The sequence below is a fragment of the Macaca nemestrina genome, chromosome 7, assembly GCF_043159975.1.
Source record: "Macaca nemestrina isolate mMacNem1 chromosome 7, mMacNem.hap1, whole genome shotgun sequence".
NCBI lineage: Eukaryota > Metazoa > Chordata > Mammalia > Primates > Cercopithecidae > Macaca > Macaca nemestrina.
In genome coordinates this window covers 57,866,962-57,886,130 of record NC_092131.1, presented here as the reverse complement: position 1 = coordinate 57,886,130, position 19,169 = coordinate 57,866,962, and the positions used below count along the sequence as shown (strand labels likewise).

At 37.2% G+C, this 19,169-nt stretch overlaps 1 protein-coding gene across 5 annotated transcripts in view; it reads right to left on the bottom strand.

The window, feature by feature from the left end:
* LOC105481847 (SOS Ras/Rho guanine nucleotide exchange factor 2) overlaps positions 1-19,169 on the bottom strand; it is a 113,427-nt gene that overhangs the window by 15,402 nt on the left and 78,856 nt on the right. For all 5 annotated transcript variants that reach the window (XM_011741644.3, XM_071100200.1, XM_071100199.1 and 2 more), the window contains 6 exons: positions 16,989-17,211; positions 12,499-12,618; positions 12,192-12,354; positions 6,763-6,880; positions 5,480-5,652; positions 869-985 (listed from right to left, as the gene is read on the bottom strand). In XM_011741644.3, the coding sequence (XP_011739946.3) occupies positions 869-985; positions 5,480-5,652; positions 6,763-6,880; positions 12,192-12,354; positions 12,499-12,618; positions 16,989-17,211 (914 nt within the window). The remainder of the gene's footprint in view (positions 1-868; positions 986-5,479; positions 5,653-6,762; positions 6,881-12,191; positions 12,355-12,498; positions 12,619-16,988; positions 17,212-19,169) is intronic.

Sequence of the window (19,169 nt, the reverse complement as noted above, 5' to 3'; positions counted from 1 at the left end):
TATTTTTTAATTCCATCAAAAAATTTATCTTTTCATTCCATGTTCCCATGAACTTTTTTTCATTCTTTTCTTTTTTTTTTTTTTATATGGGGTCTCACTCTGTCACCCAGGTTGGAGTGAAGTAGAGTGATCTTGGCTCACTGCAACCTCCGCCCCACAGGCATGCACCACCATGCCTGGCAAAATTTTTTTGTATTTTTGGTAGAGACAGGGATTACAGGTGTGAGCCACCACGCCCGGCCTCTATGAACTTTTTGAAGTCCCCTCATATATCACACAATTGTGAAGATGAGATATCATGAAACTACCTGACTTCTTGCTTCACTCAAAGTTGGTTTGTGTTTTTATTTCCTTCTATATCTTGCTTCACTTTTAGCTACTTAGAATTTGTCTTCTACTAATTCTGTTGCCACTGCAAACTCCTGCAATAACTGGAAACAGCATCAAATTCTAGTGACAGAGGTGGGTTCCAGAGGCAACTATGGACCATGGAGCCCAAATGGCAGAAGTCATATCAAGTCACAAGAACCAAAATATATTTGCTTACTCCTTCCCAGGTCTTTTCATGTTTTTTGTTCCATTCAGCTACCTATTAAGTTCTCACTTTCTCACACCTTTTTGTATTATTTTAGGAGAGATCAAAAGTAGACACATAAATAAGCAGTACTAAGATAAGGCATAAACCAGATTTTATCAAAAGGCTGACATTTCCCCCACAGTATATGTAATTTTAGAAATAGTATATTACTGCAAACAAAACACCTATGAACAGCCATTCAATTACATTTTTAAGATAACAGGTTGTTAAACATTGAAAATAATATTTTTAAAAACAGAACACTTGCTTCCAAAATTATAAAAGACTTACAAATCGAGGTGGCTGTTTGCAGTTTCGAGGTTCAATTTCTAGTGACTTGTTGAACAAATAATCTGTAAACTCTTTTTCAGACGCATTTCCCATGGGGTTAAGGTTTTCAAAGAATCTCTGAAATTAAAATATCACAAGTGCATATATAATAAGTATATATTTTAGATCTTATTAAAATAAGATCTCATTAAAATTTTTTGCTGAAAATTACTTCATTATTTAATGCTAAAAAATTAACACATTAAGAGATCACAATATCTGAAAAGTTCACAAGTGTTGCTTATTCCAATCTCCTTACTTCTGAATAAGATTATATAATTTCTGTGGAAGTTATATTCTAGTCTTAAAGTTCTATTAAGAATATGAGTTTTCATTTATTACCATTTTAATGGCTCAGTAGTAGCACTACTTATTCCTTAGGAAACTTTATTCCTACTCATTGTAACAAATGATCATCACCAGAAAGCTACCAAAAGTGTTTAGAACAAAATTATGGTTATAATACACAATGAAGTTTTGATCATCAGAAAAAAAAGTGGAGATAAATTAGATTAAGGTCTGTTACTCCAATTTATAGATCATTCTTGATCATTTATAATTATTCTGGAAATTTCTTTTACTTTAAAAGTAGTCATTTAAATTACTTTAAAAGTAATTTCAAGAATGATTATAGGCCGGGCACGGTGGCTCACGCCTGTAATCGCACCACTTTGGGAGGCCGAGGTGAGTGGATCACCTGAGGTCGGGAGTTCGAGACCAGCCTGACCAACAGGGAGAAACCCCATCTCTACTAAAAATACAAAATTAGCTGGGCATGGTAGCGCATGGCTGTAATCCCAGCTACTCAGGAGGCTGAGACAGGAAAATCGCTTGAACCCAGGAGGCGGAGGTTGAGGTGAGCCGAGATCATGCCATTGCACTCCAGCCTGGGCAACAAGAGTGAGACTCTATCTCAAAAACAAAAAAGAAAAAGAATGATTATAAACTTAAACCTATCTGTGCTAACTTCTAGTATAAAAAATGTTTTTATCTGAGCCAAGTCATGTGGCTTACACCTGTAATCCTAGCAGTTTGGGAGGCTGAGGCCGGGGGACTGCTTAAGCCCAGGAATTTGAGACCAGCCTGGGCAACATAGTGAGACCTCTCCTCTTAAAAAAAACCTAATAAATAAAATGTTAAAAATTCTGCCTTTATCAAAAAATATTTTAAGCTTAAATTTAAGTTTTAATGTAGAAAATTTAGGTGATTTAGCACTGCCAAAAAAGGAGAAAAAAAGAAAAAGAAACAGTAATCTTACAAACCAGAAATATCATTGTTTACATTTAAATATTAGACTATCTTCTAATGATTTTACTGTGCATGTATATGCATGTATATATGTATTTATAATTATTAATATATATAATTTATATATATTTTCCTGAAAAACTGGAATATCAATTTTAACCTTTCTGAAGTTTATATTCAATTAACTTTTTTCCATGTGGTTTGCTTTTTTTTTTTTGAGTCTCACTCAGCCTCCCGAGTAGCTGGGATTATAGGTGTGCGCCACTATGCCCAGCTACTTTTGTATTTTTAGTAGAGACAGGGTTTCACTATGTTAGCCAGGCTGCCCTTGAACTCCCGACCTCAGATGATCTGCCAGCCTTGGCCTCCCAAAGTGCTGGGATTACAGGTATGAGCCACCGCACCCAGCCAGTTTGCTTATTTTACAAAATACAAATTTTAACTCTATAGTATTTAATCAGATGGCTATTCCAGAATTTAATAATCTCCATATAACTAGTTATCCATACAGGTACTTTCTAATTTTTTGCTTTATAACAATTATTTTTATTAACTCCTGTATATAAATTTTTCTGTACATTTTTTATTATTTCCTTAGAAAAATTCCTTAGCAGAAAATTACTGGATTTAGCTTTATTTAATTTTGAAGTGGTTTAGAAGCATATATTAAAACGGTACTGGGTTTTAGCTTTAGCAGTAGGCGAAATGAGCTTTAAAATTTCTAGTATAAAATTATTCTCATTTTTCAGGCATTCTGCCAATTTCAAGAAAATTATATTACTCCTTTAACAATACTGAAACAATGTGTTCTTATGTTCAGGTTAGCTAAATTAAATCATATTAGCCAATAGTAATTAAAGGATTTCAGAAAGTCATAACAGCAGTATTCTTGATATTCTCATCCTTTGCTCTATTTTTAAATATTATTTATTTAAGTATGATTTGAAAAGTGAATAGCTACTTTGTCTACATTTCAAACTTATTTTGACTCAATCATATAGAAGACATTTCCTCCCAAAAATGCTTTAAATGGTGGCAGGAACCCTAGACCACACCACAAACACCAATTAGCAGGTATGTTTCTGAGATATGAATACTAAAAGTACTATTTCAAGTATACCGAATTAAAGTGTAACATTATTCCTGTGGGGGCCGTATTTCCTTAGCCCTCTGAAGCCCCACATCACAGAGGGTGGGTTCAATGGTGAGAGGGGATGAAATAGGTCACCATCAGTAGGTTCCCGCCTTTTTTTTTTTTTAAGAGCAAGTATCTTTTTTTTTTTTTTTTTGAGATGGAGTCTCACTCTGTTGTCTAGGCTGGAGTGCAGTGGCACTATCTCAGTTCTCTGCAACATTTGCCTCCTGGGTCCAAGCGATCCTTCCACCTCAGCCTCCCGAGTAGCTGGGATTACAAGCACGTGCCACTACACCCAGAAAATTTTTGTATTTTTAGTGGAGACAGAGTTTCACCATGTGGGCCAGGCTGGTCTCGAACTCCTGACCTCAGGTGATTCGCCCACCTCAGCCTCTCAAAGTGCTGGATTTATAGGCGCTAGCCACTGTGCCCAACCTATCATTTTTATAAATGGTATGCTTTAGGTGGTCTTTTTCTTAGGACTTTAGGGTACTTTGTTTTGAACTGGGAACAAAGAAGTTACTATCTCATAATCTAGGAGGATGGAAGTAATGGTGGATATTTTCACTCAATATGCCCAATCTGCATGCAGACTATGCCTAAAAAGTTTAGCACAATTTTAAATGTGACAGGTGAACTTATTCTGGTTAATAGTTATAATGTGCTCCCAATTTCAAGTAAGTATAATATAATAACATTCGTTTAACATAAACATAATATCATAGTTTAATTTACAAGGTTATTTCATATTTTGTAGTACTACAGAATCAATATTACACACTACTGCTCAAAATAGAACATCAATTGAAAGGATGTGAGAAAAATCATCTTCTGCTAGGCATACATATACCACTTTCCTGATCCTTTTCCTATTTAAACACAGTGTTCTTATGAAGAAATGAATTATATATTATTTTGCTACATGTAAAATATCTAAAATGGCTATCAATCAAATCTAGCAGTGATTTTTCTCTTTACTGCATGGACATCATTCTACTTTGTCATTCACTTTTTATGGTGTAGCTTGAACCAACTACAAAAAGAAGCAATACTTTCAAAAGAAAGTACTTAGTAATAATATTAACAACTGCAGATAGTATAGAATGTCTAATGTTTAACCTGCTATCTACCGATTTTTTTCTATTATTTTCATAGCAAGACAAACAGCGTAACATGTAACTATAATATTTCTTATAGGTGACACAAGATCTAAAATTTTTTTTAAATTTTAAAATTTTTAATTTTCATGGGCATATTGTAGGTGTATATATTTGTAGGGCGTATGCGATGTTTTGATACAGGCATGTAATGTAGAATAATCACATCATGGAGAATGAGGTATCCATTCCCTCAAGCATTTATCCTTTGTATTATGAACAATCCAATTATACTCTTATAGTTATTATTTTTTATTTTATTTATTTATTTTTTTTGAAACGGAGTCTCCCTCTGTCACCCAGGCTGGAGGCCAGTGGCATGATCTCGGCTCACTGCAGCCTCCACCTCCTGGGTTCAAATGATTCTCCTGCCTCAGTCTCCCAAGTAGCTGGGATTACAGGCACCCGCCACCATGCCTGGCTAATTTTTTGTATTTTTAGTAGAGACGGGGTTTCACCATGTTGGTCAGGCTGGTCTCAAACTCTTGACCTCAAGTGGTCCTCCCACCTCAGCCTCCCAAAGTGCTGGGATTAGAGGCGTGAGCCACCACGCCCAGCCGATACTCTTATAGTTATTACTATTATTATTTTGAGACAGAGTCTTACTCTGTCACCCAGGCTGTAGTGCAGTGGCGCTATATCGGCTCACTGCAACCTACCCCTCCCAGGCTCAACTGATTCTCCCACCCCAGACTCCTGAGTAGCTAGGACTGCAGGCACCCAGCACCATGCCCAGCCAATTTTTTTGGGTATTTTTAGTAGAGACGGGGTTTCACTATGCTGCCCAGGCTGGTCTCCAACTCCTGATCTCAAGCGATCTGCCCGACTCAGCCTCCCAATGTGCTGGGATTACAGGTGTGAGCCATGGTGCCTGGCCTCTTATAGTTACTTTTAAACCTGCAATTAAGTTATTATTGACTATAATCACTGTGTTGTGCGATCCAATAGTATGTCTTATCCATTCTATTTTTTTTTTTTTTTTGGTACCCATTAACATGTTCTCTTTTAAAGATAAGCAAAGAAAATATTTACCCTCATATCTGGTTCTATCCGTAAACAGTAAGGCTGATTCTGATACTGCTGAATTTCTCCAGTAATTTCAGCTACTTTCCTCCTCTTACTGAAATTGATTAAATCTTTCCCTTTCTTTTTTAAAAAATCATTGTTCCCTTCTTCAGTCTTCAGAATATTTGTTAAATATATTCCTAGTAAAAAAAAAAGAATTTAAAGAAAAGTTATTTTAAATTTTATTTAATCAATTATTTGGGAAAAAAAGTAAAGTTGAAAGACATCATATACTATTCAGCAACTCTACTACTAAAATGTTAAGTCTCTGATAAACAATCATTAACTCTCCATAAAGAATTTTTTAAAGAGAAATAATTTAAAATAAAAAGAAAACAAAAGCAACTGGCTTATACAAACAGAAAGGTTGCTAATCTAAGAAATGGCAAATTAAGATTTTCTAAACCCTAATTTCACCAAGCGCAAGTTATGTTAAATCTATTCTAACCAAATGTTTTAATATTTGATTATAAATATTTAATGCCAAGTATCTTAAGTGATTATTAATCAATAAATTAATTTTAAGTCAAATTTGGTTAATAAGTCTATAGGCTTATAAACTAATTATGTTTTTTTCAGAGCCTTAATTTAGACAGAAAAATAATTACTTCTCACTCATGAACAATAAAAAAGTTTTTAGTCCCTTTTTCATACATAATTGCTGATTCATTTAAATTGGTGGTTCTCAACCCGTCCCCCAGGGGATATTTAGGAATGTCTAGAGACATTTTTGGTTACAACTCTGGGGGCTATTGGAGTGTAGTGAATAGACGCCAGGATGCTGCTACAGATCCTACCATGCACAAAACAGCCCATCACAACAAATAATTATTTGGCCCAAAATACCAAAATTGTTGAAATTGACAAAATTTGATTTAAATTATTCAATTTCAATCATACACAACAATATTTTAAATTTAAAAATCACATAAAAGCTTTTAATAAATTAAAGAGAAAGTAAATGCTGTAGATGTGACATAGTTATGATAAAAATAAGTTACCATTTATTGTGTGTGTCCTATGTGCTAGACTTACTAGGTAGTACAGATAAAATATTTTTAATCCTTATTTATAACAACCCTATGAGATATTATAGTCTTCATTTTATAGATAATAGAGAGTTCTATTATTTATCAATACAGAGAGCTAATAAAAGTAGATGATCTCAGATATAGAATAATGTGCCTCTGAAGACTATCACACACTATCACATGCTAACCCTCAAAATATACCCATATTTAGTAACTTACCAAAAAAAGGCACACAAGGTGGATTGATTGACTTAAGTTTTACTAGGTATTTTTTAAAGTGATCTTGACTTAATTCCACAGCTTCATCCAAAATTTTCCTTTTTCTTTCCTGCAGTGCCTTAAAGTATATATAAATTGAGTATAAATTGTTTGCAATTCAATCGTATTTTATAAATGCAAACCTTTAAATTTTATAAAATTTTGCAAATTATCTGGAAAACAATTTTTTAAATTAAGAGATGAGTGGTATTCCTTTGTACACTTACCTGAAGTGATTTCTCCTCTCTTTATCTATAAATACAAAACTCATAATTTACTCATATAAATTAGAAGATTAAGCAATAAAAAAAATTCTACATCATGCCTTGTGAGTTATTTTGACTAGCCAGGGTTTCAAGTCATAGCTGTAGAAGAGGAAAATTATAACCCCTGAACATTCAAATATTTTTCCACTGAAATATCTTTTGGGGCTAAGGGTTGGGGTTTTGGTAAGGAGAAGACAACTATCGGAAGGCAAGAAGACTTGAACAAAAATTTAGTAAATGAAGTAAACTAGAATTTCTTTTATACTTCATTACTAGATCTTCTTATTGAAAATTAATTTTTACTTCAGAAAGAATATACACAAACACGTAAACCCCAAAGCAAACATTATGCTTGATGGAGAACCATTCAGTCAATTTCTTTTAAATCAAGGAAAAAGCCAAGGGGACAACATTGGAGCTTTTATTCAATACTATACAGAAGTCCTAGCTAGCATGGACAAGAAAAAGAAATAAAGAGCTAGGGATTGGAAAGAAAAAAATCTGTCACTATTCACAGAGGATATGACTTCCCATGAAGAAGCTCCAATGAATCTACATATAGAATGTTAATGAGAGAATCAGCAATGTTGCTACATATAAAACCAATAGACAAAAACCAACTGCATTTCTAGATATCATCAATAAAGAAATCGTGATTTAAAAAAATATTCTGGCCAAGTGCGGTGGCTCACACCTGTAATCCCAGCACTTTAGAGAGGCTGGGGTGGGAGAAACGTTTGAGGCCAGGAGTTCAAAACCAGTCTGTGCAACATAGCAATGCCCAATCTCCACCTAACATTTTAAAAATTAGCTGAGCAGGGTGGCACGTGCCTATAGTCCCAAATACTCAGGAGACTAAGTCCCAAATACTCAGGAGGATTGCTTGAGCCTGGGAATAGAAGGCTGCAGTAAGCTATGACCATGCCACTGTACTCCACACTGGGTGACAGAGCATGACCCTATCTCTAAGGTTACTAAAAACAAAGTAATTCTAATCTAAAACTAGCAAAAGAGGTGTGCTATTTCTATCAAAACAAAAAAATCCCCGCAAAACTTTATTAACTGAGTAAATAAATGAAGAGATAAACGATGTTCATAGTTGAAAAGACTTTTTACTATAACAATGTCAGTTCTTCACTAATCTTAATTGGATTTAGAGATCCAGTGCAACTCCTATCAAAATGCCAATTTTAAAAAATGAAGCTTAAATTGATTCTAAAATTTATATAGGAGAATAAAGGGCCAAGAATAGGTTCCTCCTGAAAAACAGTTAAGATTGGCGAGGATTTGCCCTACTCTTCTCTATCAAGGACTACTATAAAGTTACGATAGTTTAGACAAGTGGCACTGGCACAAGAGTAATCAAATAGATCAAAGGAACAGAATGGAGAGACCAACAAAATGCCCACATATACAGGCATTCAATTTATGACACATTTATTAAATGGATTAATATTTCTTTTTTTTTTTTTTGAGATGGAGTCTTGCTCTGCCGCACAGTCTGGAGTGCAGTGGTGCGATCTCAGCTCACTGGAACCTCTGCCTCCGGGTTCAAGCGATTCTCCTGCCTCAGCCTCCCAAGTAGCTGGGATTACAGGTGCATGCCACCACGCCTGGGTAATTTTTATATTTTTAGTAGAGTTGGGGTTTCATCATGTCGGCCAGGCTGGTCTCAAACTCCTGGCCTCATGTAATCCACCCACTTCAGCCTCCCAAAGTGTTGGGATTACAGGCATGAGCCACTGCACCCGGCCTATTTCATAATATTTGACTAAGTATTAATACCTTTAATCTATAAAGTTCATACAAATCAATAAAATGCAAACATCCAAACAGAAAAATATACATATAAAGCAGTTTTTCCTCTATTCCCCTCTAATCACAAGCCACTAAAAATAAATAAATAAATAAATAAATAAATAACGTTAAAAGAGGAGTATGTATCCTCCCACATTATTCTCAATACTTATCCAATTCCATTTAGAGGTTTGGGGTTTGCTCTGCTTTGTTATACTAAAATGGAATAATGTTATAGTCATTCTGAAGCTTTTCCCCCACTAAAATATCACAAATGTTCTTCCACAATACACATATATCCCATTCACTTTGTTCTACAGCTGAACAATATTCTACAATATAGGTATAACAGGATGTATTTAATCATTCTCTTATTGATAGACATTCAGGTTGTTTCCTGTTTCTGCTACTACAACTAATGCTGCAGTAACTGTATCTTTGTACACATAACTTTATATTCTGGTGCATTTATTTCTTTACAATTCTGGGTCCTAAGAGTATGCATATTTTTAATTTTAATATATATTGTTAGACTGCTTTCCAGAAAGACTGTAAAAACGCACATTCCCAAAGGCAGTATTTACATGGCTGAGTTTCTAACTTGGTATCCTTTAGTTAAAAAAAGTCTTTCCAGGTGCAAAAGCAAAGGAAGAAACCATAAATGAAGAGACTGATACATGCAACAAAATAAAAATGATAAAACTTCCTTATGTCAAAGCATTATACATTTTTTAAATTAAAAAAGCAGATAAAAGACAAACAGAAATGAGAAAATATGTACAGTCTAAGTTTTAATATCTTTAATATATGAAAAATTCAGATAAATGAATAAAATGCAGCTGAGCAATGCTTGTAATCCCAGCTACTCAAGAGGCTGGGACAGGACGATCCCTTGAGCCCAGGACTTCGAGACTGCAGTGGGCTATGATCATGCCACCGGCACTCCAGCCTGGGTGACAGAACAAGACCTTGTCTCTTTAGGGAAAAAAAAAATAAAAAATAAAAATAAATAAATAAATAAACAAAATGCAAACACCCTCCCACCAAAATGAGAGAGGAAATGAATATACAAATCATAAAGTACCCAATAAATACATATTCAACCTCACTAGTTATTAATTTATTTATTTTGAGAACAAGTTTCACTCTGTTGCCCAGGCTGGAGTGCAGTGGGGCAATCTCTGCTCACTGCAACCTCCACCTGCCAAGCTCAAGTGATACTCCTGCCTCAGCCTCCTGAGTAGCTGGGATTACAAACAAGCACATGCCACCATGCCTGGCTAATTTTTGTAGTTTTAGTAGAGACGGGATTTCATCATGTTAGCCAGGCTGGTATCGAATTCCTGACCTCAGGCGATCTGCCCACCTCGGACTCCCAAAAACGCTTGGATTACAGGCGTGGGCCACAGTGCCCAGCAGTGGCTTAAGACTAGGCTGGGTTGGCCAGGTACAGTGGCTCAGACCTGCAATCCCAACACTCTGGGAAGCCAAAGCAGGCAGATCACCTGAGCCCAGGAGTTCAAGACCAGCCTGACCTCAGGTGATCCACTTGCCTCGGCCTCCCAAAGTGCTAGGATTACAGGTAAGTCACTGCGCCGAGCCTCACTAGTTATTTTTTAAGACACAATTTAAAAATGCGATTTCTGCCCCCCACAGAGGCATGCGCTACCACGTCTGGCTAATTTTTTTTTTTTTTTGTAAAGATGGGGTCTCCCTATGTTGCCTAGACTGGTCTTAAACTCCTGGGCTCAAGTGATCTTCCTGTCTCTGCCTCCCAAAGTATTGGGATTACAAGTGAGAGCCCCCACACCTGGCCAGAAGCTTTTAATAAAGCACATAATACCAAGGGGCATTTATCGTATCCTGCTACAAAACACCTTGGCAAAAGTATTAAAAGTCTTAAAGTATACAAATACTCAGACCCAGGATTTCCACCCCTAGATTATTTCTTGAAATAATCAAGCTCTTACAAAGACTTCTATATGTGAATATTCCATGATAAATTATCACAGAAAAAAATCAGAAACAATTGTCCCACAATCTACCATTGGAATAAATTATGATTTATCCATGATAGAAAACCATGAAGCCATTAAAACCTTGTTTTTGAAGATAAGCTAATACAAAAATAGAAAGCTGTTTATGAGAAAAAGGCCATAAAAATCTATGTACAATATAATCTCAATTTTGTTATTAAAAATATATATGCAAAATATCTCCCTATTTTCTATATCTCCTGAATTTTCTTTTTTTTTTTTTTTTTCTTTGAGACAAGAGTCTGGCTCTGCCGCCCAGGCTGGAGTGCAGTGGCCGGATCTCAGCTCACTGCAAGCTCCGCCTCCCAGGTTCACGCCATCCTCCTGCCTCAGCCTCCCGAGTAGTTGGGACTACAGGCGCCCGCCACCGCACCCGGCTAGTTTTTTGTATTTTTTAGCAGAGACGGGGTTTCACCGTGTTAGCCAGGATGGTCTCGATCTCCTGACCTCATGATCCGCCCGTCTCGGCCTCCCAAAGTGCTGGGATTACAGGCTTGAGCCACCGCGCCCGGCCTGAATTTTCAATAGTACATGTTAAACACATATTTTATAGTTAAAAAAATAAAATACTGGGTTTTTTTTTGAGACAGAGTCTCACTCTGTAGCCCAGCCTGGAGTGTAATGGTGCAATCTCAGCTCACTGCAAATTCCGCCTCCTGAGTTCAAGCGATTCTCCTGTCTCAGCCTCCCGAGTAGCTGAGATAACAGGCGTGCACCACCATGCCCAGTTAATTTTTGTATTTTTAGTAGAGACGGGGTTTCACCGTGTTGTCCAGGTTGGTCTCGAACTCCTGAGCTCAGGTGATCCACCCGCCTCAGCCTCCTAAAGTGCTGGGATTACAGGTGTGAGCCACCACACCTGGCCAAATTTAAGTTTTTGAAAGAGTTCTTCCCATATTATTTTATTATGGACTATCTAAAGGTGATTAGGACATTATTTGTATTTTTATATTTAAAATCCATCATTTGAGACTATCAATCAATGTGTCATTGAATAAATCCACTTGGAACTTCATTACATTTAGGTAAGTACATTACACGGCAGTGTAAGTCTCATATTCTTTATAAAATACTGATATATTTTCTAATATAAGCCTAGGATTCACATATATCACACTCATATATTAACTAATATATCAACATATATGCTAATGTATTTATATCACTGTGTTTAAGAAGCAAGGATGAATTCATAAATAATTTAATAAAAATGATAGATGACAGATGAAATTTCTTTTATGCTAATTTTATCATCCCCAAGAAAAATGAAAATGTTAAGCCTAAAACTTACCTCAAAGGTATGGTCTAGTCTGTATACTGACACTGAATTTACTGCACTGACTATCTCCAATACGCCATTGAAATTATTCAAATCTTGAAAAACTTGCAGAATTTCTATAACTCTACTTAGTACTGCAACCCGTTCTTCAAAATTTTCTGCTTCCACAATGCATCTAACAACAACAAAAATTCATAGCTTAGAAAAGTTTCTTCACCTCATTTAGAAAACAAGATAATTATGTGTAGCCAGAATTTTAGCTTAAATATGACTTAATATTATGGCTATTAGGAAGTTGTAAGAGTAAATTAAAACTTACTTTTCAAACCAGAGGGTGAGATTTGTGGTATGGCGAATCATTTTTAATAAATTTGGAGAATTTATTTCTTTATCTTCTTTGGTCCACACACTTCCTACAAGTTCAGATGGTTGAACTTTCCTATGGAATTAAAAATCAGGGCAATTTAATCTAGAAAGGATTAGTATTACTTAAAGATCTTCTAAAACTTAACAAGAAAAAGACAATTAACCCAAAAGATAGATGAACACATATATGAACAAGTAATTCAGAGAGGAATAGACCCAAATAGCTACAAACACGAAAACATACTTCATCCCTTACTCTGGGAAAATAACATAAAACCACAATGAAATCCCATTTTACTCTTATTAGATGAACAAAAGTCTGATAATTCAAGGCCGGGTGCAGTGGCTCATGCCTGTAATCCCAGCTTTGCGAAGCCGAGGCAGGCGGATCACCTGAGGTGAGGAGATTGAGACCAGCCTGACCATCATGGAAAAACCCTGTCTCTGCTAAAATACAAAATTAGCCAGGCATGGTGGCGCATGCCTGTAATCCCAGCTACTTGGGAGGCTGAAGCAAGAGAATCGCTTGAACCCAGGACACGCAGGTTGCGGTGAGCTGAGATCGCACCATTGCACTCCAGCCTGGGCAACGAAAGCAAAGCTCTGTCTCAAAAAAAAAAAAAGAAAAGAAAAGAAAAAGGAAAAAAAAGTCCGATAATTCCAAATGAGTAAAAATATAATGAAACAGGAACACCAATACGGAAGTAAAAATTGATACAACCGCTTTGTAAAACAATTTGGCAAGATCTCATAGTACTGAAGAGATACATACTGGATGACTCAGCAATTCGACTCTTAAGTATGCATATATCCTAGATAAACTCCGACACAAATTTGTAAGAGCCAGGTGCAGCAGCTCATGCCTGTAATCCCAGCACTTTGGGAGGCTGAGGCGGATGCATCACTTGGGGTCAGGAGTTTAAGAACAGCCTGGCCAACAAGGCGAAACCCCGTCTCTACTGAAAATACAAAAAAATTAGCTGGGCGTAGTAGTGCGTGCCTGTAGTCCCAGCTACTTAGGAGGCTGAGGCAGGAGCATCGCTTGAACCTAGGAAGCAGAGGTTGCAGTGAGCCGAGATCATGCCACTGCACTCCAGCCTGGGCAATAGAGTGAGACTTGGTCTCAAAACAAACAAACAAAAAACAAAGTTATAAGAAAATGTTTACAAGAATGTTAGTGAAGCATTATTTGCAAGAGTGAATAGAGGCTCATCATCCAAAGACTGGATAAATTGTGGAGTATAAATATAATGGAACACTACACAGCATCTATTAAGCTAACTAGAACTATATTCATTCACTTGAACAAATGCCAAAAACAATTTAAGTAAACAGCATGTTGCAGAATGACATGTAAGTATATGCAGTTTAAAAAATGTGTGAAACAAGCTGAGGTGCAGTGGTGTGCACCTAACATCCCAGCTACTTGGGAGGATGAGGTGGGAGGATTGCTTGAGGCAAGGAGTTTGAGACTATCCTGGGCAACCATAATGAGATCCTATCTCAAAAAAATTAAATAAAAAAACCAGGCACAGTAGTTCCTCCCTGTAGTTTCTACTACTGAGAGACTGAGGTGGGAAGACTGCTTGAGCCTAGAGTTTGGGGCTGCAGTGAGCTATGATCATGCCACTGCACCCCAGCCTGTGTGACAGAGTGAGACCCCATCTTAAACAAACAACAACAATAAAAAACCAGTTGGGCACTATAGCTCACACCTGAAATCTTGGCATTTTGGGAGGTTGAGGTGGGAGGACAACTTAAGGCCAAGGTCAAGACCATCCTGGGCAACACAGCAAGACCTCATCTCTATGAAATTTTTTTAAAAAAATTAGCCAGGTATGGTGGTGCATGTCTGTAGTTACTAGCTACTTGAGAGGCTGAGGAAAATTGCTTGAGCCCAGGAGTTCAAGGCTACAGTGAGCTATGATTGTGCCCCTGCACTCCAGCCTGGGCAACAGAGTGAGACCCTGTTTCTTAAAAAAAAAAAAAAAGTATACAACAATGCTATATATTGTTTATGAATCTCTGTGTATGTATATAAATTATAAAAACATAAAGAGAAATAGTAAACATCAAATTCAGGGTGGTGGTGATTTCTTAGGGGAAAGAGAGCAATAAGATTGGGGAGAATTATACAAAGGATTTCAATTTTATCTAAAATGTTTTTGTTGTTCATGAATATTAATTATATTATTTCCTATATTTTTTGAATGCCTGAGTATTTAATTAAAATTCAGACAGAAGAGCAGATTAAATCATTGTATACAGTGAATCAGAATTACATAATTTAAAAATTGGCCAAGTACAGTGGCTCACGCCTATAATCCCAGCATCTGGGAGGCCAAGGCAGGAGGATTGCCTGAGGCCAGGAGTTTAAGGCCAGCCTGGGCAATACAGTGAGACCCTATCACTATTTTTTTTTTTAACTGACCGGTGGCATTGCCATCAATGGCCTACAGACTTGGTTACTCATTAAAAAAACATTTTTTCATCAGTAGATTTGTGTACAAATAAGTACTTGCTAACAGTTTCTGAAATGTTTTCTTAAAGTGGCTCTATTATTTCATCAGAAATTCAGTTTACAAGACTGGGTGCGGTGGCTCATGCCTGTAATCCCAGCACTTTGGGAGGCTGGGACAGGTGGATCACTGGAGGTCAGGAATTCATGACCACCCTGGCCAACATGGTGAAACCCCATCTCTACTAAAAATACAAAAAATTAGCCAGGCATGGTGGCACACACCTGTAATCCCAGCTACTCGGGAGGTTGAGGCAGGAGAATCACTTGAACTTGGGAGGCAGAGGTTGCAGTGAGCCGAGATTGCGCAACTGCACTCCAGCCTGGGTGACAGAGCAAGACTCCATCCCCCCCTCAAAAAAAAGGAATTTAGTTTACAAATGATGTCAATATTGGGTATTTTTCTATGTCCTGAAAGTAAGTCCACATAAAGTGATGTGCTTTTTTTCTGATGTCCATTCATGTAAAACAATTACATTGTGAGAAAAAACATAATGCAGTACTATTTGCTTTTTTTTTTTACCTCAAGTAATAAGTACCTTCATTTCTACCTACCACAAATCCCACAACATAAACAAAGCTACCTGGATTCCAAATTACTTAAAATATAACATAACATTTTGAGTCAAGTCTGGTTCTGAATGGCATAGCCAGTGCAAACTAAGCAAATTCTAAAGAACATAAAGTAAACATAATATAGTAAAGGTACCTTACTATATTACCTATTATCACTAAATTTTATATAGTCTTGCTTTTCCCTGTGTAATCTTTATTTAAAAATTGGCTGCTTAATTCCTTGAGAATATTTTTATTTTATTTTTGAGATAGGGTCTCACTCTGTCATTCAAGCTGGAGTGCGGTGGCACGATCTTGGCTCACTGCAGCCTCGACCTCAAGTGACCTTCCCACCTCAGGCTCCTGGGCAACTGGGACTACAGGCCCGAGCTGCCATGCCTGGCTATTTTTTGCAGTTTTTGTATGACGGAGTTTGCCATGTTGCTCAGGCTCGTCTTGAACTCCTGGTCTCAAGTGATCTGCCCACCTCAGCCCCTTAAAGTGCCGGGGTTATAGGCATGAGCCATCATGCCCAGCCAAGCATATTTATATTTTAAAAGGGGGCTCCTATACTACTCACAATTGTGATACGGAATCAACCTAAATGTCCAATAACAGATTAATGAATAAAGAAAATGTGGTATATATACACAATGGAACACTATTCGGCCATAAAAAAAGAATGAAAGCCCATCATTCAAGGCGACATGGATGAGCCTGGAGGACCTTATGTTAAGCAAAATAAATCAGGCACAGAAACAAAAATATAACATGTTCCCATTCATATATGAAAACTAAAAAAATTACGAACTTATGGAAGTAGAGAGTAGAACTGCAGGTATTAGTGGCTGGGAAGGATTTGGAGGAGGGGAAAACAGGTTGGTGTAGAAAAGTTTTTGATGGAATAATAGTAGTGACATTTTTTGACAGAGAGCTGTTACATGCAAGGCCTGTACCCTTCGCAAGAGCCTGAGATGTAAATGAGAAAAGAAAACCCATCTCACACAATATTCTATTCATTTAGCTGCTAAGGGCCTAGCATCCATACTAACTGACTTGACTGACTGACCTCAAACTAAACCAAGGTGAGAAAGTATTAGGAGCTGGAGACAGGTGGTAGACTTGAAAATCTTCTTCCTGCCATTCCTCTTGTGATGGATTGCTAGTCCCCAGTCTAGGCCTAAATAGTGATATAAGACTTTTACTTGCAGGGCAGACTAGTTAAAAACTGTGCTATGACCTTTCCTCTAAGCCCATGAGAGTAGATGAGGTATTTTTAAGCACTCATGAATAATGTGCAAAATGTTTTGAAAATACGTAATGTTCAAGGTTCTTAAAAATAAAGCAAGAAATTAACATTAATTGTCTACCTGTAGAGATCAGACTCCAAAAGTGTCAGCTGACGTGCAATTTCTATTGGATGAAGTGTCATGAGATCAAATGTTTCAAACTGTCCTGGTTTGCTGATATGCCATTCAATTGCTGGAGGTGGACTTTCAAAGGTAATATTATGGCTTATTCCGTTTGCCTGAGCTTGCTTCTTCCTCTTGATGATCTTAGCGATTGACTCTACCCATTTCTTCATAGCTTTCCCTGGAAAAAGAACACATAAACAAAAATGTCTTTTACTTGACACACATGACTACAAATCTTCATTTAATCCTTAACTTTCGCCCAGCCTCAACAATTACCAATACACGGCCAATTTTTATTTTATCTAACCCTAAATATGACAGAACATATGTTATTCTGAAACAAATCCAAGACATCATATTTCATTCATATTTAAGCATCTTTAAAACACTCTTTAAAGTAATAACCACAACACCATTATCACACATAAAACTGACAACTTCTTAATACATTGTTGTCTTCAAGAATTTTGTCACTGTTCACATTTCTCTGATTATTTTCCTTTTTCTTTTTTTTTTTGAGACAGGGCCTTGCTCTGTGGCCCAGGTTGGAGTGCAGTGGTGCAATCTCAGCTTACTGCAACTTCCATGTTGCAGGCTCAAGCGATCCTCCCACCTCAGCCTCCCGAGTAGCTGGGACTGCACATACCACCACACCTGGCCAATTTTTGGTTTTTTTTGGTTTGTTTTTTTTTTGAGATGGAGTCCCACTCTGTCACCCAGGCTGGAGTGCAAAGGCGTGATCTCAGCTCACTGCAACCTCTGCCTCCCGGGTTCCAGCAATTCTCTTGCCTCAGCCTCCTGAGTAGCTGGGATTACAGGCACACGCTACCACACTCAGCTAATTTTGTTGTATTTTTAGTACAGATGGGGTTTCACCATGTTGGCCAGGCTGGTCTCGAACTCCTGACCTTGTGATCCGCCCGCCTCGGCCTCCCAAAGTAATGGGATTACAGGCATGAGCCACCGCGCCCGGCCTAATTTTTGTATTTTTAGTAGAGACGGCGTTTTTCCATGTTGCCCAAGCTGGTTTTGAACTCCTGGACTCAAGTGATCTGCCTGCCTTGGCCTCCCAAAGTGTTGGGATTACAGGCATGAGCCACTGCACCCGGCCATATTTTCTTATAGTTAGTCTGAAAAGGGATCTGAACAAGAAGGCACGTATTGCATTGAGTCAATGTGTCTCAAGTCTCCTTTAATCTACAGGTTACTGCTTTATTGCATATTTTTGCTTGCACTTTGTGGAAGAAATTGTCATTTGCCATGTTTTTCTGTCCTCTATATTTTCTGTAAAGTGAGATATAGTGACTTGGTCTGATTCAGGATTAATTTTATGACACAAATACTTGCCAAGAATACTTCTAACAGGAGGCATATCTAGTTACCTTTTTGCGATGTCACCCATCCACTCATGACAATTCCCTGGGTTTATTATTTTACTAGGAACTGAGAAATGTGATATTCTACCATTCCTTCTTCACTTACTAGTTGAAATACTTCCACAAAAATAAACTTTTCCTCATGAACGATTTGGTTATTCTGAAGTCTAACTAGTATAGGAAACAACTTTGGACATTAACATAACCATTTACTTAATTTATTCTAGTGTGTGTGTGTATTTTAGAAGCTTCTTAGATTGTGTCTAATCCAGTGTTCTCACTTAGAATATAAATTTTCGTTTTTTGTTTGTTTTGAGACAGGGTCTGACTCTGCCCAGGCTTGTGTGCAGTGGCGCAATTTCAGGTCACTGCAGCCTCGAGCTCTGGGCTTAAGTGATCGCTTCACCTCAGCCTCCTGAGTAGCTGGGACTACAGGCGCATGCCACCATGCTTGGCTATTTTTTGTATTTTTTGTAGAGACTGGGTTTTGCCATTTTGCCCAGACTGGTCTCAAACTCCTGGGCTCAAGCAATCAGCCCACCTCTGCCTCCCAGAGTGCTGGGATATTCTAGGTGTGAGCCATTGCACTGGCCTAGAATACAATTTGAAAATGTAGTATTATGAAAATTTTAAGGCACACATTAAAATGTATCATAAACATCTCAAATTAGAAACAAAGGAATAACATTCTTAACCTTAAATAATATTCCCCTTAAAGAACAAGTAGAACACGAAATAAGTTACACTTGTTATAGTATTT